We start from the raw sequence: 12,082 nt of genomic DNA, 5'->3' as shown, positions 1-12,082 counted from the left end.
GTTTATTCTCTGAAAATAAAGTTTGAGATTTGGTAAAGGTTGGAGGTAAAGTTCCAAAATTACTAATTTACCAATAGCCTTAGTGGCACCCTTAGCCAAATTCATTCCAGGCTGTGCCTGGGCTGCCAGGATAGACCTCATATCCATTTCCTCTGGAGAATTAGCCATTCTCTGTATTTACCCTGTTCTTTTCCCCACTCACAGCAGCACCACTGAAAGTGCAGATATCTCTGTGTGATCACAGGGTAGGAAATTCTCCTACTTCATCTGTTGTCATCCTCCATTTACCAAGCATTATTAAAATTGCTTTTATATTCTTGATTAAGGTCTAGCTTACAATGGTGCAGTAAGCTGGTGCTTACTGTACCTGGTGCTTCTTAATTGCTTTAATCCTTTTTATGTGCTTACAATGCTCAAAAATTGTATGTCTGTGGAAAGAATAGTTGATCTTGCAACATACTAATGTTACAGTGCTCTCAGCTCTGGCATTCCACAGAAGCTATGAGACATAAATGTAGCGAATGATGAATTTTAGGAGAACATCAAAACACACAGAAGTCCCTTTGAGTTTCCATGGGTATTCTCTGACCTGGTGAGTGTCCTAATCACAAAGGTGTCACATACAAGATGACCACAACCACTGTTGCCATGTTTTACAGACTCAATAGAATTGGGTTGGGTTGGAAGGGACCTTAAAGCTCATCCAGTTCCAATCCCCTGCCACAGGCAGGGATACCTTCCACTACACCAGGTTGCTCTGCCCATGTTGTGCCAGGTACTGCTCATGACAACAATCCATGGGCAAAGCACAAGGAGGATTAGGTTGTTGGAGTTTCCAGCTGTGGTTTCCAGTGGGGCTTAGACATGTCAGTGATCAACCCCTCAGATCAGGATGCTTTTTTAGTAGATACTGTTTTGGTGCTGGGAAATTTACCTGCAAGACAAAGACAACACCATGCTGGATGGAAAGGACCCGGTTGCTCACTAGCCACAGGATGCTGAAGGTCCCTAAGCACTGGGTTTGTGAGGGAAATGCAATGCATTTACGGCACTGAATTTTCACCTATTGTTTGAGTGCCACCTAGAAAAGCACAATCTGTTGTTTCTGCTCTTCCTGGGGTCAGTGGGCAGGCTGCAGGTTGAAGTGGTTGCACAGCTGGATCAGAAACTTGCTTGGAGTTAGGAGCATTAGTGAAAGAAAGGTGAAGGGTAAATCAAAGTAAGCAGGAAAGGGTGCTCAGGGCACAAAAACAGGAAAGATGGCTGGTGGTACAAGGAGGACACTAAGTAATACGTATTTTTTCCAGGCAGATCAAGAAAATGTTCCTAAAACTCAGAAGTGCTGGACTTGAGATTCCTGTCACAGCTTGCAGCTACACATTTCAGTCCCTGCCCCAACCCTTGCTGTTGCAGGTGGCATTCTACTAATGATGTTTGTGACCATGAGACTATATGGACCTTGATTAGGACTGAGGTAATGTGAAAGCAGAATTCCTGCTTTCCAGGAGACAAAAAGCCATTTAGTAAATGGGCAGAACACAACACCACAAACAAGAAAAGCCTGGAAATAAGGACACACCATGTAAGGCTGACCTCAGCTGAGAATGCAGGACGGCAGCACGCCACACACACGCTTGTGTCAGAAGTATATAAGTCATCTTTAACGTGATGGGCAAGGTAGCTGGTGTGCTATTGTTTGACTAATGCAAGAGGTATTACAGCTGCAGCACATCACAGGATTTCTTCAGCATAATCAAATATTTTCCTGCTGAATCTACCACCCACACAGAGTTGTAAACCACTCCCACAGGCACAGAGCAACTCCACGGCTAACCACAGAGTAGCTGTGCATTCTGGGCACATGTAATCCTGGGAAAGGGGAGAGGCTCCGCTGTAGTAAGCTGCATGAAGTTGCAGGCATGGTATCAGTGATCCTGATGCCTGAGCCAAATATGAAGCATTGTAAAGCAATGCAAGTGGGAAGAGCAGTGCTATTTTCCTTGCTTTGGGCTCTAGAAACTCCAGCTAGAAGCCTGTTGCCAACCCCCCCAGACCAGCAGCAAGTAAAATACCCTTCATTATTTCACAGGGACTGTCAGGGTAGGAGAGATCCAGAGCAGAAATTACTTCATCTTAATTGCACCTGCCTCCAAAAGACCCACAGCTTGTCCGGATGTGCTCAGAGGTGAATGGAAGTGTCAGCACACTCTGCCCTGTCTTCCAGACAGGGTTTCTTCCTATTCAGTCTCCCCATCAGCTCATGTACATTAAAGGTTTTGAAAGCTTCACATAGTGATTTTGCAACCCAGACCTACTGGGGACATTTATTTCCTGAATTTCCAGCAAAATGACTGATCTTGCTGACTTGCTGCAGTGGTAACTGTCTTGGGAAGGGAATAGGCAGGGACATCCCTGTACAGGCAATCTCAGCTGCGTGGTGAAGTGGACACAGGCCCTGAGGGTCTGGCAGAGGTCTACAGCACCTCACATAAACACTGCTTTACTTCAGTGATGCCACACACAACAACCCTCACACAGATGGAGGAGGGTGCATAAAGCAATGGGAGATGTGTCAAGCTGGTGCTTGAGCCAGCTCACTTGGAACATGAAGGCCACAAGGTAACTGGCAGTTTCTGGAGACCTTATTTCATGTGTCTCCCTGCAGGTTGACACCAGGGCTGACCCATGAACCCAAGGAATGCAGATGGACAAAGGATGGAGCCCACCACTGTTTGCTGAGGTAAAGCCTTGTTAAACCTCAAAGAGTTATTTCTCAGGGTAACCCCTGGTCTCCCATTTGTTGCTCTGACAGCAGAAAGGTTTCTCCTCTGCTGAATAAAACCTGCAAGTACTGCACACATAAATGAAGGGTTTTTTTTTCAGCTCTGACACAGTAGTTTCCAGCACACAGAAAAACTCTGGGGCTTACCGCTCTGTAACACTGAGCTGCACTCTGCCCAGCTCTAAGCCACATGCTTTGGCTACCTTGTATGAGGCAAAGTCTGCTATGCGGAAGGTGTTCTCCTCCTGAGACACCCCTGAAGCTGTACTTGCAGATCCTGCCTTTCCTTTCCACTGCCTTCCTGCCAGCCACTTGTGCAATGAAGGTATCTAAAGACATATTTCTTTCTGCAACCATTCCTGTGCCAACAGGTCGTATTTCTGATGTTTCCTGAACCTGTCAAGGCTTCCTGCCCCTGGATAAACATTTTTGCCCTGCTCTGGTTTGCAGAGCTCTTGGCCTGGCCTTCCAGCTCCTGTTACCCGAGTAATCCCCAGGCATACTGCAGCCTTTCAGACACTGAATCTCCCCCAAAGTGCTGTCCCTCTGAAGCACGAGCACCTGTGCAGATGTGTGTGTGTGTGTGCATGTGTGAGCACGCCGGGGTGTTTGCAACAGCTGTAGGAATGAAGTGTAGAAATGGGGTGCGGCATTTTACAGATGTGCTGTGTATCCTACGCGCTGCTGGGGAAGAAAGCCAGGGCAGATATGCTGGGTGTGAAGGGAGGTGTGCTCACACTATAGGACCTGATGGGAAGAGGCTATTTCACTGTGCAACCCTGTCTGTGCCTGCTGCATTCTGCTGCATCACGGCTGCATTCTGCTATAGGAGTAGTAAGGGGCAGTAATTGTAGAATCATAGAACGGTTTGGGTTGGAAAGGACCTTAAGATAATCCGGTTCCAACCCCCTGCTACAGGCAGGGACACCGCACACTAGACCATATTGCTCCAAGTCCTGTCCTACCTGGCCTTGAACATTGCCAGGGACGGGGCAGCCACAGCTTCTCTGGGTGCCTTGTGCCAGCTCCTCAGCACCCTCACAAGGAAGAACTTCTTTATATCTAACCTAAATCTCCCCTGTTTCAGTTTGAACCCATCACCCCTTGTTCTATCACTACAGTCGCTGATGAAGAGTCCCTCTAGCATCCTTACAGGCCCCTGTCAGACACTGGAAACTGCTCTGAGGTCTCCACGCAGCTTCTCTTCTCCAGACCGAACAGCCTCAATGTTCTCAGCCTGAATCCATATGGGAGGTGCTCCAGCCCCGGATCATCCCATAAAAGAGAAGTGAGGACATTTTTTAAGTTCCCTTTCAGTTCTAGGCTGCAAACTTAGGTCTCTGGTGAGATTCACTGCAGCCAGTTTTACCTGTCTGTGGAGTCAGGGTTGTCATTGAAGCTCTCCTTAGAGTCAATAAAAAAAGATTGGCACTTCCAGGGTGTAGCTCACCTAAGCTATTCCTGACACCTACTTCAGAAAGACAAAAGGGAGGTAAAGGTAATTATTTCCTTTCATGGATAAATGGTGAGACTAGAAGATCCCATTTAAATGGAGTTGTCCACCCACTGGATGGTACCTTGTCAGGTGAATCAGACTCTGCCCTGCTCAGACAGCGATAGGGGTGGTGAAACATCCTAGAGGCCAGTCAGTGCTGCGGACTCTGATGGGCACTCCTTTGCACACACACTTCCTTCCAGCTTATTACCTTGCTTGCTGATTATAAACAGCACAAACATGCACTTGAAGTCCTTCGGACCCCAGGAGATGTATCCTGACTGTCCTTCCAGGCAGCACAGGACTCCTTGCAGAGTTAATGATGCAAAGTAAGGACCATGACAGCTACAGAGAAGGGTCTTCCAGGTATTTTAGAGTGGCTTGCTGTCTCTCTTCTCTGTCCTCTTTCTTATGTTTTGTTATGACAAGCTTGGATGTCTGTAGATGTTGCACAAGTTAGGTAGCAGGCATCCTGACTGCAATGTAACTGGTGCAGACTCAAAGCTTCCTATAGCAGGCCATACTGTGAAAACAGATTTTAGGTATATTGAAATTCTCTTGGGCTTCATTCTGCAGACCTTTTACAGGTCAGAGGCTTTAGAAATGGTTTCAGGATTGAGTCCAACCAGTTTCAAAAGATGATATATGTGGATAGTTTATCTGGTGAGCTATCAAGTGGAGATAGACAGGAATGTGCTGTCTTTGTTGGCTGTGCAAATCTGTTTATTCCCAACAGAGTCACCCCAATTCCTTCATTACAGATATTTCTAAGACCTTTTTTTCCACATAAGAACACTGTCTCATAAATTCTATTTCTTTTCAGTTTTGAACCAATTTCCTTGTGTTTTTCATGTAAAGTCACTTAGACGACAAAACAATATGCATGGTGGAAATACTATTATGGTCAGATAAGATGTTGGATAGCACAGGCAGGTAACCACCATGTAGAAGGATGCTCGCCACTGGAAACAACTGGCCATGATATTAATGCCTCACAAGGAGGGGAGAGTTCTATTGTATTTTGAAAGCTCAGAAGAATCAAGATGTTGCTTGCTCTCCAATCCCATTTCCCCTCCCCGGGAATGGGAATGCATACGTGAGTTCTCATCTCTGAACAGCTCAAGCACCAAGAGAAAAAAAACTACTTAATCCAAGAGAAAAAGGCTTCTGCAACATGTGAGAAGGGAAGCAACTGGTGGAGCAGAGATGTGGCAGTGCCAAGCAAGTTCAGAAAGGCTGATGTTGGATGGGCTGGTCACCTTAATACCTCCTGTTTTCAGGAGAAGAGCTACACCAATGGTTCAGCTGAGGAGCAGCACAGAGCCCCACAGCACCAAAACTTGTATAATTTTTGCTTGCTGACCTTCTTCAAAGGCCATGTCCCCTCCTTGCTTCCATTCCAGCAGATTGCATAGTGTGGAGCCCACCGGCTGCTGCCGCCCTGTGCATTGCTGGCTAATCCTGCCTTTCCCTAGGGAGCAGGAGGGCAGGACTGTCCAGGGAGAAGCAGGATCTACCTCAAAGCACAGTGGGGATATTTATTCATTGATTTACATATTCAGAGGAACCTTCCTCTGAACTCATATCAAGATTCTTTGACTTAGAAGACCAGAAAAAGCAAAGCAGCAGCTGAGTGACAGCAGCTAAGTTAGATGTGATGTACATAAAATTGGGGAAACAAAAAGACACCAAATAAAGAACAACTCCCATGTGAGTCTCAGGCATTTGTCATCCTCTGCATTGATAAATATTTTTCATATAGGTTAGGCTTTACAGACTGCAAGAACAGGCCTGACAGGGATTTCAGGAAGTCATTTTGTCCCTGCTGTGTCCCAAAACAAGGCCAACGTGACTTCATTGTTTTGTGTAACCTGCTCTTAGAGACCTCCAGTGATATGGACTCCCTGGCAACTCCCTACTCCCACACTTTACTATCTTAAGAGAGCTAGGAAGAGTTAGTTGTCCCCATTGCAACTGAAGTGTGTTACTGTGTTTCTAGTGATGACAGGCGCGGCAAACAGTCTTCTCTGCAACAGCATTTTATGCATTTGAAGCCTACTTTCATGTCCCCACTTTGCTTTCTTAGGGCAGACAGACCCAATCTCTAATATTTGCCCACAGGCCATGTTTTATACATCTCCCATCATTCTTGCTACTCTCTTCTGGACTTTATCCAACTGGCTCACATCTTTCCTGAAGTGTAAAGTCCAAACAAGATAAAATATTCCAGCTGAGACTTTATAATTTCCTTGTAAAGTTGGAGACTTACTCATGCCTCCCAGACAACATTCGTATTTATACAATGGAAAATGCTGCTTGTTTGTATTCTAGGACAACACTGCTGGCTCACACTCAAGTTTTAGATCCTCCAGAGCCCCTACGTCTTTGTCTGTAAACTGCTCCTTCATCTGTCTTTGTCACTTAATTATTTCAGATTAACTCTTCAATCTTAAGTGCATTTTTACTGAACAGCATCCCAGTCTTCCAGCATGCCCTCAGCTGCAGGAGGCTTGTTAATTCTGAGCCTGTTCTGTGCAGCACACCATGTTCTCTCCCAGCTTCAGTTCAAATAGGCTGTTTGAATAAGTGCTCTCAATGTCAACATGCCATTCATTACTGGAAATACAGACTAGAACGATACCTCAGGCACATCCCTGCAGGATTTCCTTCATGCAAACTTCCCTTTGACAAGGGACCATTGATTACCATGCTCTAAGTATGACCTGCCAAGCAGTTTTGCACCATCTTGCTGTAATTTATCTGTGATCCCCTTTCCCTTTAGTTTGTTTTCTATCCAGCCTGCTTTCAAACTGCCTTTGCTGCTTTTAGGACCTGCAAGTGAGCTGCCTTTGGCATCTCTGCTCACACACCTGCCCTGCCTGGAGGATGTATAAATGTTTAGCCACAACTCTACCATAGGAGAGGGCACACACCTCTTCCCACCACTGCTTGTCAGTGATGGAAGTGCTAAAACTGCCACGAACCTGACAAGAAGCCCTGCTTTTGCTAGCACTCATCTTCAGAAAGGTGGTGGGTGCTAGCAAGGACCCAGAGTGGGTCAACAGGATGCTCTCTTGTGCTCTTATCCCATGCAGGGCTCAGCCACAGCCCTGGGCTTGGTGCATACTCACCCCACACACTGGGATATGCCTCTCACTGACTGACAGGGCAACTGGTTGGGCACACAGGACAGCTGGAGTGCTCCAAGAAAAGGACATGCCACTCCTTGGATGTCCAGATCTGACATTTATAAGAACAGACAATGAACTCGATGCCTGGAGCTTCCACATATGCTTACCATTAGGCTGAGATAAATGTCTGTCTTCTACCCACATGCACACGAGACACATGATGGAAGGGATGACCAAAGGGAGGATGAATGATAGCAATGCCTAAGAGAGATGTGTTACATGTGTAAAGCAAGAACACGAATTTGTGGGCTTCAGGCTATAGGAGACCTTGCAGAGTGCTGTTCAACCAAAACCACAGTGCTACATTTGCTACCTAACATCAGCCCTGAAGGAAAACCCACAGTGTAGTTGTGGTTTTTCCACAGCTCTCTGTCAGAAGGTTCTAAATGAAGGAGTAGACAAACTCACTTGTCGGTGTAGCCCAGTGTAACAAGACCCTTGAAAACCTTACAGTCCAAGTCTGTGTCCCACTGTTTTGTTGCATATTGGAAGGTCCAGCCCTTTGGTGCCAGCTCTCCACCTACTCCACACAGCAGAAGGCCCTGGGAGGGCTGAGGTCCCACAACTGAAACCATAATCTTCAGTGAACAGGGCCTTGCTGTTACCCAAGTTACCTCAAACTCACCTTCCAGTGCAGCTATGTTAATGTACAATTCTAATAAAATGATGTATTAACAACAGCTAGTTCCAGCAAAGCAGGTGCAGATGCTTGAGAAAGACAGAAGTGGAAAAAAGCCACAATTAAACCACCTAGACACACCAGCCACAGAGGGATGTGTGCTGGCACCATGTCCCCATAACAAACACTGCCAGTGTTCATCATGAAACTCCCAGCAGCACTGCAGCAGTGACAGGACAAATAAGCAGTTGAGACAAGGCAGAAGGTGCACTCAAGTGAGCTGTCCAGTCTATGAGCATCTAATAAACATTATCCAGGCTAATGCAGCTCTACCATAGGAAAGATGGGGAATGCAGCTTTAGGCATACTGTCTTCGATTTATCGTATGGCTCAAAGCCAAACAATACTTCCTGAGAGTCAAGGTTCAATCCCACTGTAAGACAGCAAGCTTTGCATGCTGCACTGACTTTATGGAGACTGCAAATGAAGAGTTTTATCACATGAAAACCAGGCTCTGCTTCTTTCTGGTTTTATCCGAGCTCAACCCAGTGCATGTGAGTAAGTCCACCACCATATTGGCTCAGCACTGAGTTTAATCACCTCCTTGCCTACCTCTGACCTGCAGTGGGGACAGGATATCTAACTCCTGCTGATCTCCCCAGCCATGCAGGGGGTGCTGCTCATGAGCCAGAGCAGGCTGTGCTTGAAAATGAAGGCAGTGTTTCATGGTAATGTACCTCCTGGAGGGTGCTATGAGATGTCAGTGCATAAAACTCAAGTAAATCATTATTTGGCCAAGTTTTAAGCCAAAGCCTTCTGCAATAAAATATCAGCCCCTTAACGGACCATGAGGCACATTGTGACAGCCCATGGCCCTCCTTGCATTCACAATGAGTCAGATAATGGAATGCCAGTGGTCATCCCTGATGGTTTTGACTCCGTTATGAGCAACATGAACTCTTGCTATCCTCGCCTCCTTTGTCATTCTGTCATTCTTTTTGCTAAAGCAATCTGGTTTTGCTGGTCACAAGTCCCTGTTTTGCAATGCTGCTGTGAGGTCATGATGAGAAAAGTAGGTACACTTAGGTAAGCTGGGGGTGGTACCAGTCTGACAGGTCTTCAGCAGCTGATAAGATCGTTAGTTAAGCCTGCTTCTCTACTAGCACGACAGTGAATAAACCACACAAATATATACTGGAAATTCTGTCTTTGACATCCCAAAATAGGGTGGTTTTCTTCCTTTGTCTCCATGGGCAATCTGACCCTGACCAAACACCTTTTCAATTAACTCTTTCTGCTTTCCCCTAGCAATGCTTTAGTGATACCTGACATTCTACCAAACTTTCTACAAACATGCACATATACAGACACACAGACCTCCAGCTAAAGCAAAAGGAAATAAGGAATGTAGTAAAAAATATACACTTAACAGTGGTTTATATTCTAAAACATTTATGGCAGGGGTGTTTCTACTTTACATTCTCTTATCTTCTGTAAAAGCTTCAGATGTCTTCTAATGGTCGGGATTAAGATGACAGACGATCAGAATACTAAATCCTCTTATAATTATGGTCTTTCATATGGTGACAGGGTCATATTAACTCCTTTGACTCGGGGCCAACTTTGTCATCAAAATCAACTTCAGAGCCTATTTCCTACAACAGATCTGTACTGGTAGAGAGACACATTTATGGGAGCCTCCACCCCCACTTACCATTCGTGAAGGTGTTCACATAGTACCTTCGTCCCTGGGGTGACATATAGCTCTGCCAGCCGGGGGGAAGATGGCCATTCAAGGTGTCTTCTGCCTGAGGAGTTGCTTTTCTGGGTTTCTGCTGAGAAAAGAGAAAAACCCCAACCTATTAAATCAATACCTAGATAATGTAAAATCTAACCAGACACAATCTGGAAAGGGAGCATGTGGTCTGGCATTCTAGAGATTGCAACGCATCCAAAGACTTTTAGTCCATTTCTCCTCTCATCTGTCCTAGCTTTGTCCAGAACATGAAGAAACCTTCCCTCAGAGCCCTGGCTACACAGAACATCCTTTAGGAGAGAAATTAAACCCATCTGTATTTAATGTCCCATGGCACCTGGAGCTGACTATGAAAATTCCTCTCTATGCAGTAAAATGCTAAGTGTAAAATAAGTGCCTGGGAAAGAAAGGCATGCATCTGGCACTCATCTGATTTCATGTGGATATAATGGTGGGTCAAAGCACTTGGTCATGGAGGTGCTGCCCCAATTTAATTTACAGGGACACCACCACCTTCAGACGTTTTAAGAAGAAACACTACAAAGTCATGTTGTCTACGGGAGCAGTGTGCTGAAGTGGATTTATCAGCATGCTGATTATATACTAATAATGCTTGAAATTATCAATGCATCCATTACTGATCTAGATACAATCTGGATCCATATCATCCAGATACAGGATCACAAGGAGTCAGGTTGCTAGGAGTGATCCAGATCATTAGAACAGCAGGAGATGAGGGTCATGCTGTTGCCTGCTCTCCAGGCACACACAGAACTGCGGCCTGGGTTCAGGTGCCACCTTGGCTGTACATCTTCTCACCTCAGTGCAGGCTCAGGGTGCAACGAAAATAAAAAGGTGAAGCTGAAGTGCAAGCAATGGTGCCATTACACTGCATCCCCTGCACTGTTTCCTGATTCACAGTAGCTCTGGTGGGTCCTTGGCAGCTTGGGATTTACAGCAGCTGCTTGATGTGAGACTGGCAAAGAAGGCTTCATCCCAAAGGCAGCATGAACCCCATTTGGTCCTTTCAATCAGGAACACTGAACAAGGCAAAGGTACAGAGATACGATGCATGGCTAAAGATTGCCAGTTGCAGCCCTATAGTTCTGCAGCTATGAACCCAAGAGCCTCCTCCTGGCTCACATCCAGAGAGCTCCACTTTGCCTTTCCACATTCCCTAAGGCAAACCAGGCATGTGATGTACTCATTTTTTGTTTGTTTGTTTGCATTACTTTAAAGGAAGGAATACAAAAGAACAAGGGAAAATGTGTGAAATGGAATTATTTATCCCATGGAAACTAATCTCTGTTCAGGAAATGCCTTTTGACATGTGGGGAACAGGTCTGAAGTGACTGCACTAGATTCACAAGCAGCCACGTCCAGGGAACAGAGTTTCAGCTGCTGGCTGAATATAACGTTCAAACACTGACAGAAATATAACGTTCAAACACCAACAGAAAGAAACCGGTGATGTGTCCTTCTACACATTCAGTCTGAGTGAAATTCCAATTGTGTTACAACCCAGAATAAAAGGAACATTTAATGATTTTGGAGCCAAAAATCTATTTTATGTTTCTCTTCAGTGTCAGAAAACACTGATTACAATGGCCCTCAGGAGGCACTGAACTTGAGAATGATCTCGTGTTCGTGCCTCATCAGGCGTACTCACGCAGACAGGTCACAGGCTCCAAGGCAGCCTAAGGCCAGTGTGAGCACTGTCTCATTGCTGCAGCTCAGATGCAGCCTATGCTGGTTAGGACTGAGCTCCTCTCCTAGAGCAGAAATACAGCCTGGGAGACTCAGACAGCCCAACCCCAACAGAACAAGTTAGCTTAGGAGATACAAAGGGACTCTATGGGGTGTGTGACTCAAATCTCATGCTCTGCATGCCAATGGCTAGCACAGTTAATGCAGAATTAATCAGTAGGATAGCAACCATCTATTCCTACCCTGTGTGTTTCTGCTCTCTAAGGTTTAATCTTATCAGTTTACAGCTCCCCTCACCCTGCTGTACATGTGAGAAAGCAGAAGCTTTCACAGTTTATGTTACTATTTGATTTTTTTCCTGATCTCAGCTTATGATACAAGTGAAAACTTCTCTTGCACATTAGCCTACTCAAAGGCACATGTTCTCATTATTCTTACTGTTATTCCATTGCCTAAAAATGCACGACATGAAAATCTTGTCTTAGTAAAGCTAGCACAACCATGCCTGTTCTGTGATCAGAGGGGTGCGGCC

The 12,082-nt window shown here is 45.6% G+C and overlaps 1 protein-coding gene across 5 annotated transcripts in view; it reads right to left on the bottom strand.

Moving 5' to 3' along the window:
* Window positions 1–12,082, bottom strand: part of GAS7 (growth arrest specific 7) — a 96,749-nt gene that overhangs the window by 52,136 nt on the left and 32,531 nt on the right. For 3 of the 5 annotated variants that reach the window (XM_065693579.1, XM_065693581.1, XM_065693583.1), the window contains exon 2: window positions 9,802–9,922. In XM_065693579.1, coding sequence (XP_065549651.1) covers window positions 9,802–9,922 — 121 coding nt within the window. The remainder of the gene's footprint in view (window positions 1–9,801; window positions 9,923–12,082) is intronic. The other 2 variants (XM_065693580.1, XM_065693584.1) reach the window with 1 other exon arrangement.

This window comes from Lathamus discolor, chromosome 13 (assembly GCF_037157495.1).
Source record: "Lathamus discolor isolate bLatDis1 chromosome 13, bLatDis1.hap1, whole genome shotgun sequence".
Lineage (NCBI taxonomy): Eukaryota > Metazoa > Chordata > Aves > Psittaciformes > Psittacidae > Lathamus > Lathamus discolor.
This window is presented reverse-complemented; position numbering and strand designations above follow the sequence as displayed.